Source organism: Balaenoptera acutorostrata, chromosome 10, assembly GCF_949987535.1.
Source record: "Balaenoptera acutorostrata chromosome 10, mBalAcu1.1, whole genome shotgun sequence".
Taxonomy (NCBI): Eukaryota; Metazoa; Chordata; class Mammalia; order Artiodactyla; family Balaenopteridae; genus Balaenoptera; species Balaenoptera acutorostrata.
In genome coordinates this window covers 66,223,462-66,245,486 of record NC_080073.1, presented here as the reverse complement: position 1 = coordinate 66,245,486, position 22,025 = coordinate 66,223,462, and the positions used below count along the sequence as shown (strand labels likewise).

The window sequence follows — 22,025 nt, the reverse complement described above, 5'->3', positions numbered from 1 at the left end:
GGAAACTGTGCGAGAGTCTGAGTTGGGCGTCAAGAGTTCCGGTGCGGTAACGTGTTCGTAAAGTTCTTGGGTGTGAGAGCGACGAACGTTCCGGATTGAGATCGTGCTTAAGACTTCCAATTCCCATTTGCACCTGGGTGAAGCGGTTAGAGCTGAAAGGGAAAGGCTGGAGGCAAACAATTTAACTCAAATATCTGGGAGCGATTTCGCGCCGTGCAAGACACTCCAGGACTTGTAGTTCCACTCCGGGGAACGGACTCGCCTGACAGCTGCCGGAAGTGAGGCTGCGCGGAATGGCCGCCGCTGCGACCATGGCTGCAGCCGCCCGGGAGCTGGTGTTGCGGGCCGGAGCCTCAGATATGGAGGAGGAGGAGGGCCCGCTGGTGAGAACGCAGGGCTGTTTCTCCTCCAGAGTCTCGTCCCATCTCCTCACGTCAGAAAGGCCTGGGCTGGGTGTAGGCACAAGGTTGGGAGCTCGGCTGCTACCGGTGATGCTACCCGGTTTGGCTCTCCATACACCTTCCTGGAATCGGACCTGAACCTGAGCGGGGACCAGAATGGCCGAGACTCAGGTTCTGGGGCCACAATTTCAGTTAATCTCCAGATGTTTGGGCAGAATAGAGAAGCAGTGTAGAGTAACAGCTAGGAACATCGCCTCTGGAGTTAGATTGCTTGGGTTCTAATTCCATCTCTGCCACTTACACTCTGTGTGTCTTTGGGCAAGTTAACTAGTCCCTCTGTGCCATCACTTTCCACACCTATGATGAAGAAAATAAGACCTCCTGTATAGGTTGTCGGTTAGGATTAGGCAAATGAATACAAATAAGATGGCACCTGGCATGTAGGTAAACACTATAGGTTAGCTGACATTTCTAGAAAGGCTGGGGCTCCCCAGAGGGATGGTGATAGAACACCTAAGATAGCAGGAGTGTAGAGATCCTAAATTCAACTGCAGGTTCTGCTCTGTCCTCTGCATCTCCTAATTTTCCTCATTTGGTCACCTCCGCCCTTTCTGGGTTGCCTGTCTCCTGGTCATATTCCCTACCCATCAGCCCCAATCAGTAAGACTGAGACAATATGAGACTTTTGGAATTTTTGGACTCAGTATTTACCTATGGCTCCCCAGTGAAAGTCCTTCTCCCCCACTTGAAGGGTTGGTGATTATCCCATTATATTTTGTTCTCCCCCTTGCTTTCCCATTAACCTGTCCCTCTCCAGGAGGGTGGTCCGGGTCTTCAGGAGCCAGTGCAGCTTGGAGAGTTGGACATCACCTCTGATGAATTCATCCTGGATGAAGTGGATGGTAAGTGATGGCACGGGGGCGGGGTATGCAGTTCCTATAACCTGAGAGGCATGGGGGCTGGAAGTACTAAGGCAGGGGTTAGTGTGCAGATGTTCAATGTGGGGATGGAGCTGTGGAGGAGCTGGATGGACCCTTACGATGAACTTCTATTTGCAGTTCACATTCAGGCGAATCTGGAGGATGAGTTAGTAAAGGAAGCTCTTAAAACGGTGAGGTTTTCCACTATACTAATCTGTCCCTCCACTTACCCTCCCCTCAAAGAAAAGAAGAAGAAAACAATCTCTTGCTCTTCTAATATCACCTTGGTGTCTTACTCTCTAGTCCTTCATTGACTCTGTTCCAGCATCCCTTCACTGACTCCCTCCTGACCTGTCACGTTTCTGTCCTCCCAGGGTGTGGATCTCCGTCACTATTCAAAGCAGGTTGAGCTGGAGCTACAGCAGATTGAGCAGAAGTCCATTCGGGATTGTATCCTCCAGCAGAGAAAAAGGGTGGTGTTATTAAAATGGGCATTTTGGGGGGCATGGTGCTGACAGCCCAGCTGGGGCTGCTATCTTCTCTCTGAGGTTTATGTCACCTCAGGGAGAAATTGGAGGGGTCCTGCGGGTCTGAGGATCTCCATCTCCACAGTGAGGCCCCTTGACTTTTTGTGAGTCAGATATCCAAGAGAGTGAGAACATAGCATCTCTGCACAACCAGATCACAGCCTGTGATGCTGTCCTTGAGGTTAGTAACCCTCATAATCCTGAGCCCAGATCATGGTCTCTGGGACCTTTCTTTACGTCATCAGCCTCAGGCGGGGACAATTAGAATCACTTTCAGGATGACCTCAGCAGCCTTTTTTGTTGTTGCTCCTATGACTAATGTTATTTGCCAGTGACCTTTCAGGTACCTCTTCCCTTATCACCCACTACCCTCATGGACTGATAGATACTGGAGATTTTACCAAGAAACTTGGGTGGCCCACTCGTCCCTTACCAACCCTATGGCCATTCAGTAACACTTCCACCTTCCCCCAGCGCATGGAGCAGATGTTGGGAGCTTTTCAGAGTGATCTCAGCTCCATCAGCTCTGAGATCCGGACACTGCAGGAGCAGTCAGGAGCCATGAACATTCGGCTTCGAAACCGCCAGGCTGTCCGGGGGAAACTCGGGGAGCTTGTCGATGGTCTGGTGGTGCCCTCTGCTCTGGTCACGTGAGTCACCAGTTTGAAGGGGCATAATGTTTATACCAAGTAGATGGGCTGGAGCGACCTACCCTACTTACCACATGGGTCTCCATCACGTCACTTCCAGAAACTGATGAGTGGGTTGACAGCTCTTCCTAACCTTGATGCAGGCTTTAGGCATCAAAGATTAGGAATCATCCAGGGTCGGGCGTAGAGAAGGGGGTCCAAGGCTTACGTGGGTGGTGGAGGTGTGTGTGTCTAGGAACAGAAAACTTTGTACGTGTGTCCTGACTCTATGATGCAGTGTAAGAAGGGAGAGGAGACAGAGGCTGGATGCCAGGGGTATGGTTTAGAGTCTAGGGGTGTCTGGGTCTCCCTCCGCACCCACCCCACCCCTCCTTGCTCCCCAGGGCAATTCTGGAGGCACCAGTCACAGAGCCCCGGTTCCTGGAGCAGCTGCAGGAGCTGGATGCCAAGGCAGCTGCAGTCCGAGAGCAGGAGGCTAGGGGCACAGCGGCCTGCGCAGACGTCCGAGGCGTGCTCGACCGGCTCCGGATCAAGGTGGGGAGGGGGGTGGATACCCTAGAGACTACTCAAACCAGCCTCCCTGAGAAGTCCACCCTGAATTGCCCTGGCAAAGCTCATTGTAGCCTGTGCCCAAGAACTTCACCTTGCCTTTACCTGGCAGAGCTCATTCTCACATCTCTGGGTTCCCCTGAAAGTCTTAAGAAATATCAAAAGAGGTATTCTCTACTCTTCCTCCTCCCATATCCAACATTTGTTCCTTCCCTCAGTAATTCCCAAACAGTGAGAAGGTTGCAGCTTCATGCCCTGTGTTTGGTCCCCCATGTCTAGGCAGTGACGAAGATCCGAGAGTTCATCCTTCAGAAGATCTATTCCTTCAGAAAACCAATGACCAACTATCAGATCCCCCAGACGGCCCTGCTGAAGTACAGGTTGTCGCCCAAAGGAAGGGCCTCGGAGCTCTTGAGCAGCCCAGCATGATGCTGGGCATCTTGGGCCGTCAGGGAGACTGACTGGTCCCTGGCTCCTCCAGGTTTTTCTATCAGTTCCTGCTGGGCAACGAACGGGCCACCGCAAAGGAGATCAGGGACGAGTACGTGGAGACGCTGAGCAAGATCTACCTGTCCTACTACCGCTCTTACCTGGGGCGGCTCATGAAGGTGCAGGTGAGGCCACGGAGGGAGAGGCAGTCCTGGGCCCCTTGGCTGCGGGGAGGGGCAGCTACGGGGCAATGGGGGACAGTATAAAAAGACATTTTTGGGGGGAAGCAGTGGTTCACGGTTCTCTCTGCTCTTTTCTCTAGTATGAGGAAGTCGCTGAGAAGGATGATCTAATGGGCGTGGAAGATACAGCCAAGAAAGATATCCTGGAGCTGAGGGGCCCTCATGCTGGGTCTGGAGAGTGAGGGGGCTTCTGGCTCCAGCCTCCAAGGCACTGCTGCTTACCTTTTTCTGTGGGACCAAAACCTTTGAGAATGTGATCAAGGCTGTGGCCTCCCTCCCCAGAAAAATGCACAAATCATCTTGACACAGAGTTTTGCATATGATGTCAGGGGGTGTAGAGGCTCCTTAGAGTCCATTCACCGATGTGAGGTGAAGTGGGGCCCCAGAACTGGGAAAGAGGGACCCTGGGGCTGTGTCTGGCTGCTGGGTGCCCCTGGAGGTCCTGAGTCTTTGACCTTCCATCACAGTTGTGATCTGACTGTTTTCCTTGACTCTGACTCTCCACGATTCTTCTCAAAGCCATCCCTCCGCAGCAGGAACACCATCTTCACCCTGGGGACCAGGGGCTCTGTCATCTCCCCCACTGAACTGGAAGCCCCCATCCTTGTGCCCCACACGGCCCAGCGGGGAGAACAGAGGGTAGGAGGAGGAGCAAGCCTTAGCCGACGGGGTTGGGGGGGGTGGGAGAACTCCGAGTACAGACCTCAGGGCAAAGCTTCCCCTACTGCAGGCCCCCGTGGGAGTCCCCTTCTCCAGTCACCCCAGTGTTCTGTGATAAGAGGGTTGGGACCATTGACTTAGAGTGTACAGAGGGAAGAGGTGGGTGGTATGTCACGAGGCAGGTGTGGAGGAGGATATGGGAGCAGCAACAGCAGGTGGGGGCGGCCTCTTCTCGTGCCCCCCCTCCCCCTACCTCTTCAGTACCCGTTCAGGATGCTCTTTCGCAGCCTGGACTAGGGGTAGATGGGGAGGGTCTCCTGAGCTCCCATTACCCAGGTCTGCTGATTTCCCAACTGTGTCCACGGACTGCTGGTACTGGGGTCCATCCCGTCTGTCTCTCTTCTTACCGCTTCCATCCTAGTATCCTTTTGAGGCCCTCTTCCGCAGCCAGCACTACGCCCTCCTCGACAACTCCTGCCGTGAATACCTTTTCATCTGTGAATTCTTTGTGGTGTCTGGCTCGGCTGCACAGGACCTCTTCCACGCCGTCATGGGCCGCACGCTCAGCATGACCCTGGTAGGCTCCCTCGCTCCCGGGCTCTTAGAACTCTGTCCCCAGTTTTCGTCAGCACCACAGTGAGGTCACAGCCCTGGGGTTACTGAAACCAGGATCCCCTTGTTCTAAAATGCATGAGCCACGTCCTCGCTGTGTGACTCCCCATGAAACCATCAAAGCTTGGGGTCCCGGAGGCTCTTGGGGACACACAGGTGACAGCACCTGAAAACTCAAGGGCCCCTAAACCTTGGTGTTCAGCCCTGAATTCTGCTATGATGGGCTTGTGATTTTAGATCTGGGGAGCAAGGCAGCAGGACCACCCGAGTGGCCAGTGGGCAGGGAAGGAGCATTTCCCATTTAGATCCCCTCCCCAGTGCCAGGTCCCCAGGGGAGCACAAGCATCTGTCCATGGCCACTGGGAAAAGCAAAGTAACAGATACTCTCTTCCAATCCCCTGCCTGTTCCTAAATCACAGAAACACCTGGAGTCTTACCTCACTGACTGCTACGATGCCATTGCTGTTTTTCTCTGTATCCATATTGTCCTCCGATTCCGCAACATTGCAGCCAAGAGGGATGTTCCTGCCCTGGACAGGTCGCTGAGTTCTGGTCCTTGATGTCCCACTGGCCTTGAAATCTTTAGTCTTGCACCAGCCTGCCCTGACCCATGGGCTCCTCCTGACCTGAACCATTGACCCTGTTCCCATTTGTCTGTCTAGAGGCAGTATTGCTGCTTCCAGACTCACCTTTCGCACCCACTCCAGCCTCCACCAACCATCACTCATCGATCAGGGTTTCCGCACACACACCCTCCCCCTGGCCCCCACCCCTGACGTTCCTTGCCAGATCTCTCATTCTGATCAAGCCCACAGGTACTGGGAACAAGTGCTTGCCTTGCTGTGGCCACGGTTTGAACTGATCCTGGAGATGAACGTCCAGAGTGTCCGCAGCACTGACCCTCAGCGCCTCGGGGGGCTGGACACTCGGCCTCACTACGTGAGGGCGGGCAGGGGTAACGGGCTGTTGAAAGGCAGGGCTTGAAGCCTCGCTGCAGGGATCACCCAGGTTCACGGTTGTGTCCATGAGCCTGGCTGGACAGCTAGCCACGCTGTGTGAGGGGCAGTCTGGGAGTGTGGTCAGACTCAGGGTGGGCTGGGCACTGTGGTGGGAGGGATTGGAGGTGGGAGTCACCCAGAGACCGGTTGGCCAGCTTCAAGGGAGTTGGGGGTTTCATGGGTTGGGCCAGGGGGTTGGCGTGATTTTTCTTCCCACCTTCTTTCTCCCAGATCACACGCCGCTATGCAGAGTTCTCCTCTGCTCTTGTCAGCATCAATCAGACGATTCCCAATGAACGGACGATGCAGCTGCTGGGCCAGCTACAGGTAAGGGGCGGCTGGGAGAGGTTTCCGAGCCACAGGGCTGCTGCAGGGGGCTGGAGTGTGAGGTGGGGGCCCTTGCCTGCTTCTGTCACATCCTCCTCTCATTTTTTTTTCAGGTGGAGGTGGAGAATTTTGTCCTCCGAGTGGCAGCCGAGTTCTCCTCAAGGAAGGAGCAGCTTGTGTTTCTGATCAACAACTACGACATGATGCTGGGGGTGCTGATGGTACCTGAAGCCCTTTCTCCTTGTCTCCCTCCCCGGAGAATTCGGGTTCCCCCCACTGCTCCGTTACCTCCATGAGGGCAAAGATTATGCTGGCTTTGTTTGGTGTTTTATTCTTGCAGACTGGCACAGCGTCTGGCTACGTACAGTAAATGTGGGGAGAAGGGGATATTCTGACGTGAAGGGCAGCTTCTCCCCAAACTTGAGATTTCCCTTTGTCTTCCCTTAGGAGCGGGCTGCGGATGACAGCAAAGAGGTTGAAAGTTTCCAACAGCTGCTCAATGCTCGTACACAGGTAGGGGTGTGGGGAAGAGGAAAGGGATAGTCCCATGTGCTGTTTAGTTCAGATTGTGTGTGTGTGTGTGTGTGTGTGTGTGTGTGTGTGTGTGTGTGTGTGTGTGTTAGCAGACTCCAGATACACAGAATTGGAATTGTTATAACTCTTGGTTCACAACATGCTGTCATTATTGGTCTATTTTATTTTCTTTTGTATTTTTTTAATGATATAGACATCCATGAACCTACCACACACCTTGGCAATAAACCCCACCCCATCACCCTGCATCTCACATAGAGGCACCTCTTGACCTAAATGTTGTCTTTATCACGCCCTGGCTTTTAAAAATACAGCTATAGGGACTTCCCTGGTGGTCCAGTGGTTAGGACTCTGCGCTTCCACTGCAGGGGGCACGGGTTTGATCCCTGGTTGGGGAACTAAGATTCCACATACCGCATGGTGTGGCCAAAAAAAAAAGTAAAAAAAAAATAGAGCTATAGGTATGCCAAAACAGTAACTATTTGGTTTTGGGTTTTTGCCATAAAAGCAAGAGTCACAGGATTATTTCATGCATAATATTTCTAGTATCGTCCTGTTATGACATATGGCTGTAGCTCATTCTTTTTCACTGCAATATAATGTTACACTGTGTGAATATAACAGAGGACATTTGGATTATTTCCAGTTTCTTGCTCCTGTGAGCATTGTTTTATGAACAATTATGTCTTTTAGCACACATAGATATATCAAAAGTTTTATCAAAAATCTCTCTTGGAAGTAGGAGTAGGCTTGCTGCATCTGGAGAATGCTAGTATTCAACTTTATGAGACAATGCCAAATTGTTTTCCTAAGTGATGGGACCAGTTTATTCCTTACCTGAAATGTATAAGAATTTTCATTGAGTCATATTTTCTCCAACATATGATAGATCATACTATCTTTGCCTTTCTGGTGGGTGTCTCACTGGGATCTTGATTTGCATTTTCCTGGTTACTAATGAGATGGAGCATCATTTCAAATGTTAAGTAACCATACAAATTTTTCTTTTCTGTAAAATGTCTGTCATAGCATTTGATCTTTTAAAACTTGGGCTGTTTGTGTTTTTCTTATTGATTTATAAGAGTTCTTAATACAAAATACTTAATACAAAAGTTCTTAATACAAAAAATAATACAATATAATAATACAAGAGTTCTTAATACAAAAAAACTTAATACAAAAGTTCTACTAATCTTTTGTTGATTGTATAGGTTGCAGATACCTTTCAGGAGGTGTTTTATCTTTTACCTTTTTTTTAAAATTTAATTTTATTTAAAGAAATTTTTTTGCCCTCTCTGTGAGGCTTGTGGGATCTTAGTTCCCTGACCAGGGATCAAACCCAGGCCCTCGGCAGTGAAAGTGCGGAGTCCTAACCTCTGGACTGCCAGGGAATTCCCCTTTTTACTTTTTTTTCTTTTTCTTATTTTTTTTAATATTCATTTATTTATTTATTTGGCTGCATTGGGTCTTAGTTCCGGCGCACGCGGGCTTAGCTGCACCACCGCATGTGGGATCTTAATTCCCCGACCAGGGATCGAACCCCCATCCCCTGCAATGGAAGGTGGATTCTTAACCACTGGACCACCAGGGAAGTCCCCCCTTTTTACTTTTTTTATGTTGTCTTATGATGAACAGAAATTTCTAATCGTAACTTGATGAATTTAATAATTTTTATTTTTGTGTTTTGTTTAAGAAATCCCTAATTATCCCAAAGTCATAAAAATATTATACTGTATTTTTTTCTTAATACTGTAGAATTTTGCTTTTTACTTTTAAGCCCTAAATTTACCTAGAATTGATTTTTGTGTATGATGTGAGGTAGGAAACTAATTATTTTCTGTTTGGAAAAATGATTGGCCTAGAACCATTTATAGGAAGTTCCTTTCTTTCCCCATCTGATCTGTAGTCCCGTCTCTGTCACACAGCAAAACTCCACAAACATGTGCCTCTTGCCTCTAGTCTATTCCATTGATCAATTTGTCTACCCTGCAAAACAGTTTTAATTATTATGCTTTTAGGACAAATTCTCCTACCTTCTTTTTTGTTTGTTTTGTTTTGTTTTGTTTTTGGCCGCACCATGCAGCTTGTGGGATCTTAGTTCCGCAACCAGGGATCGAACCCATGCCACCTGCAATGGAAGTGCGGAGTCCTAACCACTGGACTGCCAGGGAATTCCCTCTCCTACCTTCTTTTTCATCATTATCTTGAGTATTATTGGCCTTTTGATTTTTCATGTAAATTTTATGATCGGCTTATAAGTTTTCACATGAAAAAAGCTCATTAATGATTTTGAATGTAGTTGCATTGATCAGTTTAGAAGAATTGATACTTTTTGATATTGAAACTTCCCATCAACATGGCCCCTCTCTACATTTTTAAATATATTCTTTAATGTCTTTTGATAAACTTTTATAATTTTCAGCACAAAGATATTGCAAATCTTTTGTTAGAATTGTTCCTAGGTAGGTGTAATATGTAGCTTTAGTCCTACTAGGAATACATAAATCCTTCCTAATTCTTTACCTTTTATTTCTTATGTCTTTGATCTTTTACTCTTCTGGCCAGGACCTCTATGACAGAGTGTAATAGTTGAATAATATCCTGTTCCTGAGTTTAAAAGAAATGCTTTTATCATTTTCTCATTAAGAGTAATGTAGATGTAGGTTTTTTTGTAGAAGCCCTTTATCAGGTTAAGAAAATTCCTTTTAATCACTTGTGTGCTAGGAGTTTTTATTGTAGTTTTTCCTACTAGAAATAAATCTACATTTATTTAGGGATAATTACTAAGAATAATACTAGGAATTACTAGAAATAATAACTACATTTTTTTTTCTCTCTAATTGTTTGGACTCTATTCTTTTAGGATTTGTCCTTTAAATAAACTGTTGCTCCTTAAATATTGTCTTTTAAAAAAGAAATTTACTTGTTTGAAGTGGTGTATAGAAATGCCGTTGATTTTTGTACATGGATTATATAGCCAGCCACCTTCCTAAATTCTTTCTTTTTTTAAAAAGTATCATTTTAACTTTATTTTTATTTTTTAAAATTTATTTATTTATATTTGGCTGTGCTGGGTCTTCATCGCCACGTGGAGGCTTCCGCAGGCTTTCTCTGGTTGCGGCGAGCAGGGGCTACTCTTCTTTGTGGTGCGCGGGCTTCTCACTGCGGTGGCTTCTCTTGTTGTGGAGCACGGGCTCTAGTCGCGCGGGCTTCAGTAGTTGTGGCACTCGGGCTCAATAGTTGTGGCTCATGAGCTTAGTTGCTCCGCGGCATGTGGGATCTTCCTGGACGAGGGATCGAACCCGTATCCCCTACATTGGCAGGCGGATTCTTAACCACTTCGCCAGCAGGGAAGTCCCCTAAATTATTTCTAATAATATTTTTGGAGGTGTGTGTGTGTTTCTTTGTAGGCGTTCATCATCTCTGAATTGTGACAGTTTTATTTCTTCTTTTCTGATCCCTATGTATTTAATTTCTCTATGTCTTTGTTCTCTTACTGCATTGGCAAGTACCTCCAGTACAAAGCTGAATGGTTGAATAGAAGTGGTGATAGTGAGAACGCTTATCTCTTCCTAATTTTAAAAGGAATGCTTTCATCATTTCCGCATTAAGAGTACTGTTGTAGGTTTTTTATAGATATCCTTTATCAGGTGAAGAAAATTCCTTTCGATCCCTAGTATGCCAAGAGTTATTAATTTTTAAAAAATCATGAATAGGTATTATTTTTAATCAAGAATGTGTGCTTTTTCTGCATACATTGAGGTAGTCATATATTTAATTTTAAAAAAATCTATTATGTCATGGGTGGGATAAATTAGGACTTTGGGATTAACAGATACACACAACTATATATAAAATAAACAACAAGGACCTACTGTATAGCACAGAGAACTATATTCAATATCTTGTAATAACCTATAATGGACAAGAATCTGAAAAAGAATGTATATAACTATATGTATATATATCTATATCTGAATCACTTTGCTATACACCTGAAAGTATCACAATGTTGTAAATCAACTATACTTCAATTAAAAAAAAAAACTACTGTGTGGTATATTACATTTGTAGATTTTAGAATATTAAACCATTCTGGATTTGGTCTAATTCATTTGGAATTTTTGCTTCTCTGTGCAGAAGCGAGATTGGCCTGTGATGTTCTTTTCTTGTACTGTACTTGTGTGGTTTTGGTACCAAAGTCATACTGGATTTGTAGAAGAAGGTGGGAAGGAAATATTTCTTCATTCTTTTTATTCTGAAAGAGTTTGAGATTGAAATGATCTCTTCCTTGTAAGTATCTTAGAAATTGCCAGCACAAACATCCAGGAAGATTTAAAACTATGAAATTCCTGGGCTTCCCTGGTGGCGCAGTGGGTAAGAGTCGGCCTGCCAACGCAGGGGACGTGGGTTCGAGCCCTGGTCCGGGAAGATCCCACATGCCGCGGAGCAACTAAGCCCCCGCGCCACAACTCCTGAAGCCCGCGTGTGCCCTAGAGCCGTGTGCCCTAGAGCCTGTGCCCCGCAGCAAGAGAAGCCACTGCAATCAGAAGCCCGCGCACCGCAACGAAGAGCAGCCCCTGCTCGCTGCAGCTAGAGAAAGCCCACGCGCAGCAATGAAGACCCAATGCGGCCATAAATAAATAAATAAATAAATATATTTGTTCGAAAAAGTGTGGCACTGCCATTGAAAAAAAAATATATGAAATTCCCTCTAAGTACTGCTTTTATTGAGTTCTGTAGGTTTGAATATGTAGCATTTTTATTATTCAGTTCTAAGAATTTTTATATTTCAATCATTTCTTTTTCAGTCTATGAGATTTTTTAGAGAAATGTTTTAAAATTTCCAAAAGTAGTTTTTTTATTTATCTTTTTGTTATTAATGCCTAAATTGCATTGTGGATGGAGAATGTGGCCTTTTGGTACTGAAAACTTGAAATTTGAAAATTTTTTGAAATTTGTTTATTTTTGCTTTGGCCTAGGACACGATCAACTTTTGTAAATGTTCCATGGTATTTTTTTTTTCCATGGTATTTTTTAATTTTAAAATTTAAAAAATTTTTAAAATTTATTTATTTGGCTGCAGCGGTTCTTAGTTGCGGCATGTGGGATCTAGTTCCCTGACCAGGGATCGAACCTGGGCCCCGTGCATTGGGAGTGCAGAGTCTTAGCCACTGGACCACCAGGGAAGTCCGCCATGTATGTTTGAGAAGATTGTGTATTCTTTGATTGTCAGGTGTGGAAATTAAGCTCTTTAATTCTGCTGTTCACATCACCTATATCTTTACTGATTTTTTTTGTCTACTTATCGGTAGTTGAGACAGATGTTTTGAAATTCATAAGTTTATCAGTTTTTCACTGCAGTTTTTTAACATCTTTATTGGAGTATAATTGCTTTACAATGGTGTGTTAGTTTCTGCTTTATAACAAAGTGAATCAGCTATACATATACATATATCCCCATATCTCTTCCCTCTTGCATCTCCCTCCTTCCCATCCTCCCTAACCCACCACTCTAGGTGGTCACAAAGCACCGAGCTGATCTCCCTGTGCTATGCGGCTGCTTCCCACTAGCTATCGGTTTTACATTTGGTAGTGTATATATGTCCATGCCACTGTCTCACTTCGTCCCAGCTTACCCTTCCGCCTCCCTGTGTCCTCAAGTCCATTCTTTAGTAGGTCTGTGTCTTTATTCCTGTCCTGCCCCTAGGTTCTTCGTGACCATTTTTTTTTTTTTTTAGATTCCATATATATGTGTTAGCGTATGGTATTTGTTTTTCTCTTTCTGACTTACTTCACTCTATATGACAGACTCTAGGTCCATCCACCTCACTACAAATAACTCAATTTCGTTTCTTTTTATGGCTGAGTAATATCCCATTGTATATATGTGCCACAGCTTCTTTATCCATCCATCTGTCGATGGACACTTAGGTTGCTTCCATGTCCTGGCTATTGTAAATAGAGCTGCAGTGAACATTGTGGTACGATTCTTTTTGAATTATGGTTCTCTCAGGGTATATGCCCAGTAGTGGGATTGCTGGGTCGTATGGTAGTTCTATTTTTAGTTTTTTAAGGAACCTCCATCCTGTTCTCCATAGTGGCTGTATCAATTTACATTCCCACCAACAGTGCAAGAGGGTTCCCTTTTCTCCACACCCTCTCCAGCATTTATTGTTTGTAGATTTTTTGATGGTGGCCATTCTTACTGGTGTGAGATGATATCTCATTGTAGTTTTGATTTTCATTTCTCTAATGATTAATGATGTTGAGCATTCTTTCATATGTTTGTTGGCAATCTGTATATCTTCTTTGGAGAAATGTCTGTTTAGGTCTTCTGCCCATTTTTGGATTGAGTTGTTTGTTTTTTTGATATTGAGCTGCATGAGCTGCTTATAAATTTTGGAGATTAATCCTTTGTCAGTTGCTTCATTTGCAAATATTTTCTCCCATTCTGAGGGTTGTCTTTTTGTCTTGTTTATGGTTTCCTTTGCTGTGCAAAAGCTTTTACGTTTCATTAGGTCCCATTTGTTTATTTTTGTTTTTATTTCCATTTCTCTAGGAGGTGGGTCAAAAAGGATCTTGTGTGATTTATGTCCTAGAGTGTTATGCCTATGTTTTCCTCTAAGAGTTTTATGGTGTCTGGCCTTACATTTAGGTCTTTAATCCATTTTGAGTTTATTTTTGTGTATGGTGTTAGGGAGTGTTCTAATTTCATTCTTTTACATGTAGCTGTCCAGTTTTCCCAGCAACACTTATTGAAGAGGCTGTCTTTTCTCCATTGTATATCCTTGCCTCCTTTGTCATAGATTAGTTGACCATAGGTGCGTGGGTTTATCTCTGGGCTTTCTATCCTGTTCCATTGATCTATATTTCTGTTTTTGTGCCAGTACCATATTGTCTTGATTACTGTAGCTTTGTAGTATAGTCTGAAGTCAGGAGTCTGATTCCTCCAGCTCTGTTTTTTTCCTTCAAGACTGCTTTGGCTATTCGGGGTCTTTTGTGTCTCCAAACAAATTTTAAGATTTTCTGTTCTAGTTATGTAAAAAATGCCATTGGTAATTTGATAGGGATTGCATTGAATCTGTAGATTACTTTGGGTAGTTTAGACATTTTCATAATATTGATTATTCCAATCCAAGAACATGGTATATCTCTCCATCTGTTTGTATCGTCTTTAATTTCTTTCATCAGTGTTTTATAGTTTTCTGCATACAGGTCTTTTGTCTCCCTAGGTAGGTTTATTCCTAGGTATTTTATTCTTTTTGTTACAATAGTAAATGGGAGTGTTTCCTTCATTTCTCTTTCATACTTTTCATCATTAGTGTATAGGAATGCAAGAAATTTCTGTGCATTAATTTTGTATCCTGCAACTTTACCCAATTCATTGATTAGCTCTAGTAGTTTTCTGGTGGCATATTTAGGATTCTCAATGTATAGTATCATGTCATCTGCAAACAGTGACAGTTTTACTTCTTCTTTTCCAATTTGTATTCCTTTTATTTCTTTTTCTTTTCTGATTACCGTGGCTAGGACTTCCAAAACTGTGTTGAATAATAGTGGTGAGAGTGGACATCCTTGTCTCGTTCCTGATCTTAGATGAAATGCTTTCAGTTTTTCACCATAGAGAATGATGTTTGCTGTGGGTTTGTCATATATGGCCTTTATTATGTTGAGGTAGGTTCCCTCTATGCCCACTTCCTGGAGAGTTTTTATCATAAATGGGGGTTGCACTTTGTCAAAAGCTTTTTCTGCATCTATTGAGATGATCATATGGTTTTTCTTCTTCAATTTGTTAATATGTTGTATCACATTGATTGATTTGCATATATTGAAGAATCCTTGCATCCCTGGGATAAATCCCACTTGATCATGGTGTATGATCCTTTTAATGTGTTGTTGGATTCTGTTTGCTAGTATTTTGTTGAGGGTTTTTGCATCTATATTCATGAGTGATATTGGTCTGTAATTTTCTTTTTTTGTAGTATCTTTTTCTGGTTTTGTTATCAGGGTGATGGTGGCCTCATAGAATGAGTTTGGGAGTTTTCCTTCCTCTGCAATTTTTTGGAAGACTTTGAGAAGGATGGGTGTTAGCTCTTCTCTAAATGTTTGATAGAATTCACCTGTGAAGCCATCTGGTCCTGGACTTTTCTTTGTTGGAAGATTTTTTTTTTTTTTTTTTTTTTATTTATTTTATTTATTTTTGGCTGTGTTGGGTCTTCGTTTCTGTGCGAGGGCTTTCTCTAGTTGTGGCAAGCGGGGGCCACTCTTCATCACGGCGCGCGGGCCTCTCACTATCGCGGCCTCTCTTGTTGCGGAGCACAGGCTCCAGATGCGCAGGCTCAGTAATTGTGGCTCACGGGCCCAGTTGCTCCGCGGCATGTGGGATCCTCCCAGACCAGGGCTCGAACCCGTGTCCCCCGCATTAGCAGGCAGACTCCCAACCACTGCGCCACCAGGGAAGCCCTGTTGGAAGATTTTTAATCACAGTTTCAATCTCATTACTTGTGATTGGTCTGTTCATATTTTCTATTTGTTCCTGGTTCAGTTGTGGAAGGTTATACCTTTCTAAGAATTTGTCCATTTCTTCCAGGTTGTCCATTTTACTGGCATAGAGTTGCTTGTAGTAGTCTCTTAGGATGCTCTGTATTTCTGTGGTGTCTGTTTTAACTTCTCCTTTTTCATTTCTAATTTTATTGATTTGAGTCCTCTCCCTTATTTTCTTGATGAGTCTGGCTAATGGTTTATCAATTTTGTTTATCTTCTCAAAGAACCAGCTTTTAGTTTTATTGATCTTTGCTATTATTTTCTTTGTTTCTATTTCATTTATTTCTGCTCTGATCTTTATGATTTCTTTCCTTCTGCTAACTTTGGGTTTTGTTTGTTCTTCTTTCTCTAGTTCCTTTAGGTGTAAGGTTAGATTGTTTATTTGAGGTGTTTGTTGTTTCTTGAGGTAGGATTGTATTGCTATAAACTTCCCTCTTAGAACTGCTTTTGCTGCATCCCATAGGTTTTGGATTGTCGTGTTTTCATTGTCATTTGTCTCTAGGTATTTTTTGATTTCTTCTTTGATTTCTTCAGTGATCTCTTGGTTATTTAGTAACATATTGTTTAGCCTCCATGTGTTTGTGTTTTTTACGTTTTTTTCCCTGTAATTGATTTCTAATCTCATAGCATTGTGGTCAGAAAAGATGCTTGATATGATTTCAATTTTCTTAAATGTACTGAGGCTTGATTTGTGACCCCAGATGTGATCTATCCTGGAGAATGTTCCGTGCACACTTGAAAAGAAAGTGTAATCTGCTGTTTTTGGATGGAATGTCCTATAAATATCAATTAAATCTATCTGGTCTGTTGTGTCATTTAAAGCTTGTGTTTCCTTATTAATTTTGTTTGGATGATCTGTCCATTGGTGTAAGTGAGGTGTTAAAGTCCCCCACTATTATTGTGTTACTGTCGATTTCCTTTTTTATAGCTGTTAGCAGTTGCCTTATGTATTGAGGTGCTCCTATGTTGGGTGCATATATATTTATAATTGTTATACCTTCTTCTTGGATTGATACTTGATCATTATGTAGTGTCCTTCCTTGTCTCTTGTAACAATCTTTAAAGTCTATTTTGTCTGATATGAGTATTGCTACTCCAGCTTTCTTTTGATTTCCATTTGCGTGGAATATCTTTTTCCATCTCCTCACTTTTAGTCTGTATGTGTCCCTAGGTCTGAAGTGGGTCTCTTGTAGACAGCATATATATGGGTCTTGTTTTTGTATCCATTCAGCGAGCCTGTATCTTTTGGTTGGAGCATTTTATCCGTTCATGTTTAAGGTAATTATCGATATGTATGTTCCTATTACCATTTTCTGAGTTGTTTTCGGTTTGTTTTTGTAGGTCCTTTTCTTTTCTTGTGTTTCCCACTTAGAGAAGTTCCTTTAGCATTTGTTGCAGAGCTGGTTTGGTGGTGCTGAATTCTCTTAGCTTTTGCTTGTCTGTAAAGCTTTTGATTTCTCCATTGAATCTGAATGAGATCCTTGCTGGGTAGAGTAATCTTGGTTGTAGGTTCTTCTTCCCTTTCATCACTTTAAGTATGTCATGCTACTTCCTTCTGGCTTGTAGAATTTCTGCTGAGAAATCAGCTGTTAACCTTATGGGAGTTCCATTATATGTTGTTTGTCGTTTTTCCCTTGCTGCTTTCAATAATTTTTCTTTGTCTTTAATTTTTGCCAATTTGATTACTATGTGTGTCGATGTGTTTCTCCTTGGGTTTATCCTGTACGGGACTCTTGGCACTTCCTGGACTTGGGTGTCTATTTCCTTTCCCATGTTAAGGAAGTTTTTGACTATAATCTCTTCAAATATTTTCTCTGGTCCTTTCTGTCTCTCTTCTCCTTCTGGGAACCCTATAATGTGAATGCTGTTGCGTTTAATGTTGTCCCAGAGGTCTCTTAGGCTGTCTTCATTTCTTTTCATTCTTTTTTCTTTATTCTGTTCCACAGCAGTGAATTCCACCATTCTGTCTTCCAGGTCATTAATCCTTCTTCTGCCTCGGTTATTCTGGTATTGATTCCTTCCAGTGTATTTTTCATTTCAGTTATTGTATTGTTCATCTCTGTTTGTTTGTTCTGTAATTCTTCTAGGTCTTTGTTAAACATATCTTGCATCTTCTCGATCTTTGCCTCCATTCTTTTTCCGAGGTCCTGGATCATCTTCACTATCATTATTCTGAATTCTTGTTCTGGAAGGTTGCCTATCTCCACTTTATTTAGTTGTTTTTCTGGGGTTTTATCTTGTTCCTTCATCTGGTACATAGCCCTGTGCCTTTTCATCTTGTCTGTCTTTCTGTGAATGTGGTTTTTGTTCCACCTGCTGCAGGATTGTAGTTCTTCTTGCTTCTGCTCTATTTCTGTTTCGTAGACAGGTTCATTTGTGCCATATTAGATTGCACAAAAGATTTTATTTTTAAGTGGAAGTAGTTTATTTTTAAATGGAATAAAAGTTTCATTTTCACCTTACCAGATCTTACTATTTGGGTTGGGTTTTTTGTTTTTGTGTTTTTTCTTTTTTCTTTTCCTATTTCAATTCCTCCCTTCCATTGTTTTTTACTTGTTTGTTTGCTTTTTCATTTTAACTCTGTTTTGGGAAATTTCAAATGTACATGCTATATAGAGGATAACATGGTGAACTCCCAGGGGCCATCACAGATCTTCAACCAGTAACAACTCACAGAGAGTTTTGTTTCATCTGTATCAGCACTCACTGTTCATCCTCCTCCTACCCGTCCTTCCCACCCCCAGTGATTTTGAATTTAAAAAGTTTTTTTTTTGTCTGCATTGGGTCTTCGTTGCTGTGCGTGGGCTTTCTCTAATTGTGGTGAGTGGGGGCTACTCTTCATTGTGGTGCGTGGGCTTCTCATTGTGATGGCTTCTCTTGTGGCTGAGCATGGGCTCTAGGCGCACGGGCTTCAGTAGTTGTGGCGCTCAGGCTCAGAAGTTGTGGCGCACGGACTTAGTTGCTTCACGGCATGTGGGATCTTCGCAGACCAGGGATCGAACCCATGTCCCCTGCATTGGCAGGCAGATTCTTAACCACTGCACTACCAGGGAAGTCCCTGAATTAAATTCTATACATCCCTATCACTTCATCTGTATCAGGATGTGTTTTAAAAACCACAATACTTTATCACACTTAAAAAAAAATTATCACTTTCAGGGAGTTCCCTGGTGGTCTAGTGGTTAGGATTTGGCGCTTTCACTATGGTGGCCCAGGTTCAATCCCTGGTCGAGGAAATGAGATCAGCCGTGTGGTGCGGCCAAAAAAAGAAAAAAACCACTCTCAAAATAGCCAGTATTCAGGTATCCCCAGTTATCTCATAAACAGTGGTTCAAGTCAGGATCCATATGCATCCATACACGTCTCTTTTTTTTTTTTTTCACATGTCTCTTTTTAATCTATAGATCTCCCTTCCATCTTACCCCCCTGCCCCGCTCTGCAATTTATTTGTGGAAGAAATTGAGTCATTTGTCATGTAGAATGATGTACAGTCTGGATTTTGCTGACTGCATTACGTGGCATGCCTAAACTGTTCCTCTTTTCCCATAAATGTGTAATTCGATGGAAAGGCTTGATCAGGTTCCAATTAGATTTTTTTTACAAGGCTATTTGAGAGGTAGTGGTGTGTACTTCTATCAGGGGCACATAATGTCTTCTTGGCTCTCTTTTTGCCAGTAGCATCAATGATCACTGCGTAGACCATTAGATTTCTGTACTTATCAGTGTCTCAAAAATTTCCATCTCCTTATCTGTCTGTGCTGCATTCTGAGTCATTTCTTTAATTATAAATTCCAATTTGCTCTATCATGCTTCCAGATATTTCTAATCTGAGATTTAGCCAGTTGACTTTTTAAAAAATTTTTAAATCATTTCTTTAATATTCCATTTTGTTTCAAGCCTTTCCATTCCTAATCTTGTTAATTGGTCATGTTTGTGTCTGTACCTTTAACTTCTTTGAACAGTTTTTAGAGAATGTTAGCTGCTCTGTATCTGACAGTTCTAACATTGGCAGTCTTTGGAGGTCTAAGTCCATTGCTTATTGTCTGTGCTGACTCTCGTGGTAGCTTGCTTTCTTCTGTGACTGGTGATCTTTGAGTTCTTTTCTTGGTCTTAAGCAGTCATAGGGGCCTAAATTGGGATTGAGGGGATTTCAGAGAAGATTTGCCTCTCCTTTTGCAATAGCTGAAAGATGCCGTCCACCTGGGTCTACATTGGCACCTCTTTGAGGCTCTTGTGAGAGACCAGGCTCAGCATCCTCACTCAAGGCTAGCATCAGGCTCAGCTTCCTGATAGCAGAGTTGCCATGGCCACTTGCCTTCTGGTAGCCCTGCCTCTCCCAGTTGTCCACTTCTCTGGTTCCGGCCCTCTGCTCCCAGCTCAATTTTTTTCAAATGTAATTTAAAAAAATTTTTTTTTGAGGAGGGTAATCCTTGGAGATTTCCCCTACTTCTTGTGAGACTGGCAGTGTCTTAAAGTATATGACCTTTGCAGAGTTTAGCTGTTCTGTTATGGGAGTTTTCTAAGGACCAAGTTGGGCATGATGCCAGAATTGGGGAAAATCTGCCAACACCAGTAAACTCAACTCTGTATGTGTGTATTTTTCTATAGGAATTCATTGAAGAATTGCTGTCTCCCCCCTTTGGGGGTCTGGTGGCATTTGTGAAGGAAGCTGAGGCTTTGATTGAGCGTGGACAAGCTGAACGACTTCGAGGGGAAGAAGGTCTGAGGATGGGGTGGTTGTGATGGGGTCAGTGGAAAGGTGAAAGGAAAAGAAAAATTCAAGGATGCAGATTACATGGGGAGGGTGTCGAGCAGGAAAGAGTGGGTTGGGAGGACACTAAGAAAGAGGGCTTGCATGGTGAGGATGGCTATGCCTTGGGGAGGACTTAGAGGGATCAAATATCACTTAGCCATGATCTCTTTCCTCCTACTCTCAGCCCGGGTTACTCAGCTAATCCGTGGCTTTGGTAGTTCCTGGAAATCATCGGTGGAGTCTCTGAGTCAGGATGTAATGCGGAGTTTCACCAACTTCAAAAATGGAACCAGTATCATCCAGGTGACCTGCAGTTCCCAGTCCCCACTCCCACCCCACCCCATCACTGATTTTCCCCCCTCTTTTCTCTGGGCTCAGAATCATACAAATGACCCTTGATCTTCAACTACCAGCTGTGCCCAAAGTTCTGGATGAGCCCTAACCTGACTCCTAATCATCATCCTTAGCACCACCCCACCTCTCATCCCTCCGTGACTTTCTCTGAGCAGGGAGCGCTGACCCAGCTGATCCAGCTCTATCATCGCTTCCACCGGGTGCTGTCTCAGCCGCAGCTCCGAGCCCTGCCTGCCCGGGCCGAGCTCATCAACATCCACCACCTCATGGTGGAGCTCAAGAAGCACAAGCCCAACTTCTGATGCGCCAGACCCTGGGAGCCGCCAGCCGTCTCCATGGACTTCTGTGCCCCATCCCATCCCCTTCTTCACCTGGGGGCCCCCTTCCAGTTCTTCCCTTGCCTCCCAGGTCCTTGACATGCCTCACCCTCCCTTCATTCCCAGGACCCTGCCTCATCAGGTTAAGCTGAATCCCTTTGGCTTTCAGAATCTCCCATGTCTTCAGGTTTCCCAGGACCACTTCCTCCTGGGCTTCCAAAATGACCTTTATTATTTTTCCAGTTTTGTCATTCCTCTCTTTCCCTCCACTGCCCTACCCCCAGGGCTTTTTTCTTCTCCCAGTAAAACCTTCTGGTTCACTTAGCTCTTGTCACCATGTTATGAGGTGTGAAGCCTCGACTCTTCGAATTGGTGTGGCAAGGGGAGACTGCCTCATAATGGTTGATGGGTTTTTTTTCTTTTCACTCGAAGTGAGTTCTTTTCTGTAGCTTTTTGACCTAAGATCTCAGCAACTTGAACACTAACCAGTCCCCTCCTGGCTTGAGAGTTACACCAAGGTCAGTCTGCAGAAAACAATAAATATTTAACATGACATAACACTCTTTTCCCATTTCTTTTTTCCTTCCTCCTGGGGCCTTCAAGTAGCCCCATCTCTGCTCCAGGGTCACGTTGGCTCTCTGACTACCTCCTGGGCCTACATCCCTTCTAGTGGGTGTCCAGAAAGTAGGGGCACACGGTTACCTCTCACCTTTAGCTACCTCAGGCCAAAAGAGTGGCTGCAGTGCTTTCAGGGCAGAGACTGTTTCATGAGTAACCAGCCTGATGGAGGAAATGGCCCTGGTTAAGATGGCAGATGCATCAAGGGCTGTGCCAGCTTGGGCACTGTCCAAGGTCTGCCTTGGCTCCCTGACACCGACACCAGTTCTCTTTGCCTCCTGCCTCCTCAGGCTGACCCTGGGATTGCCTCCTCTCCTTCAGTGTCAGCTCCCTAGCTCCTCTGGTGTGGTTGTCACAGCCACTTGCTAGAGGGCTGCAGTACCCACACCACTGGGGCATTAGTAGGCCAGGTTTGCAATGTGATCATCTCGTCCATTTCTGTGACGCGGCGCCTGCCTGGTGCCACTGCCTGTACACCTCATTTGAACTCAGACTCTAGACTGGGGAGACATGGGGGCGCCTTAAGTCCTAAGGGGGAAGGCCTGGGCAGTCAGGGGAAAATGGTAATTTGGAGACGCTTCCTCCGC

At 44.2% G+C, this 22,025-nt stretch overlaps 1 protein-coding gene across 2 annotated transcripts; it reads left to right on the top strand.

Annotated features, from left to right (window-relative positions):
• The first annotated feature begins 21 nt into the window (after positions 1-21).
• VPS52 (VPS52 subunit of GARP complex) lies at positions 22-21,372 on the top strand. Of its 2 annotated transcripts, XM_007186902.2 has the most exons (20): positions 22-383; positions 1,219-1,303; positions 1,460-1,512; positions 1,696-1,771; positions 1,962-2,029; positions 2,323-2,498; positions 2,882-3,032; positions 3,327-3,427; positions 3,529-3,661; positions 3,799-3,856; positions 4,224-4,357; positions 4,800-4,955; positions 5,410-5,528; positions 5,806-5,929; positions 6,220-6,315; positions 6,429-6,536; positions 6,763-6,828; positions 20,005-20,116; positions 20,334-20,452; positions 20,659-21,372. In XM_007186902.2, the coding sequence occupies exons 1-20, from the start codon at positions 294-296 to the stop codon at positions 20,803-20,805; spliced, it is 2,172 nt and encodes a 723-aa protein (XP_007186964.1). In that variant the 5' UTR covers positions 22-293; the 3' UTR covers positions 20,806-21,372. The 2 variants fall into 2 exon arrangements, with proteins under 2 accessions (XP_007186964.1, XP_007186965.1); XM_007186903.3 differs by lacking the exons at positions 22-383; positions 1,219-1,303 and having other exon boundaries at positions 1,459-1,512; positions 1,958-2,029.
• Positions 21,373-22,025: the final 653 nt, after the last annotated feature.

Excerpts from the sequence above, each read along its gene's own strand:
- VPS52 (XM_007186902.2), top strand. The coding sequence starts at position 294 with ATGGCCGCCGCTGCGACCATGGCTGCAGCCGCCCGGGAGCTGGTGTTG. Across the intron at positions 384-1,218 it reads AGGAGGAGGAGGGCCCGCTG|GAGGGTGGTCCGGGTCTTCA; the intron begins GTGAGAACGCAG and ends GTCCCTCTCCAG. Across the intron at positions 2,030-2,322 it reads CCTGTGATGCTGTCCTTGAG|CGCATGGAGCAGATGTTGGG; the intron begins GTTAGTAACCCT and ends ACCTTCCCCCAG.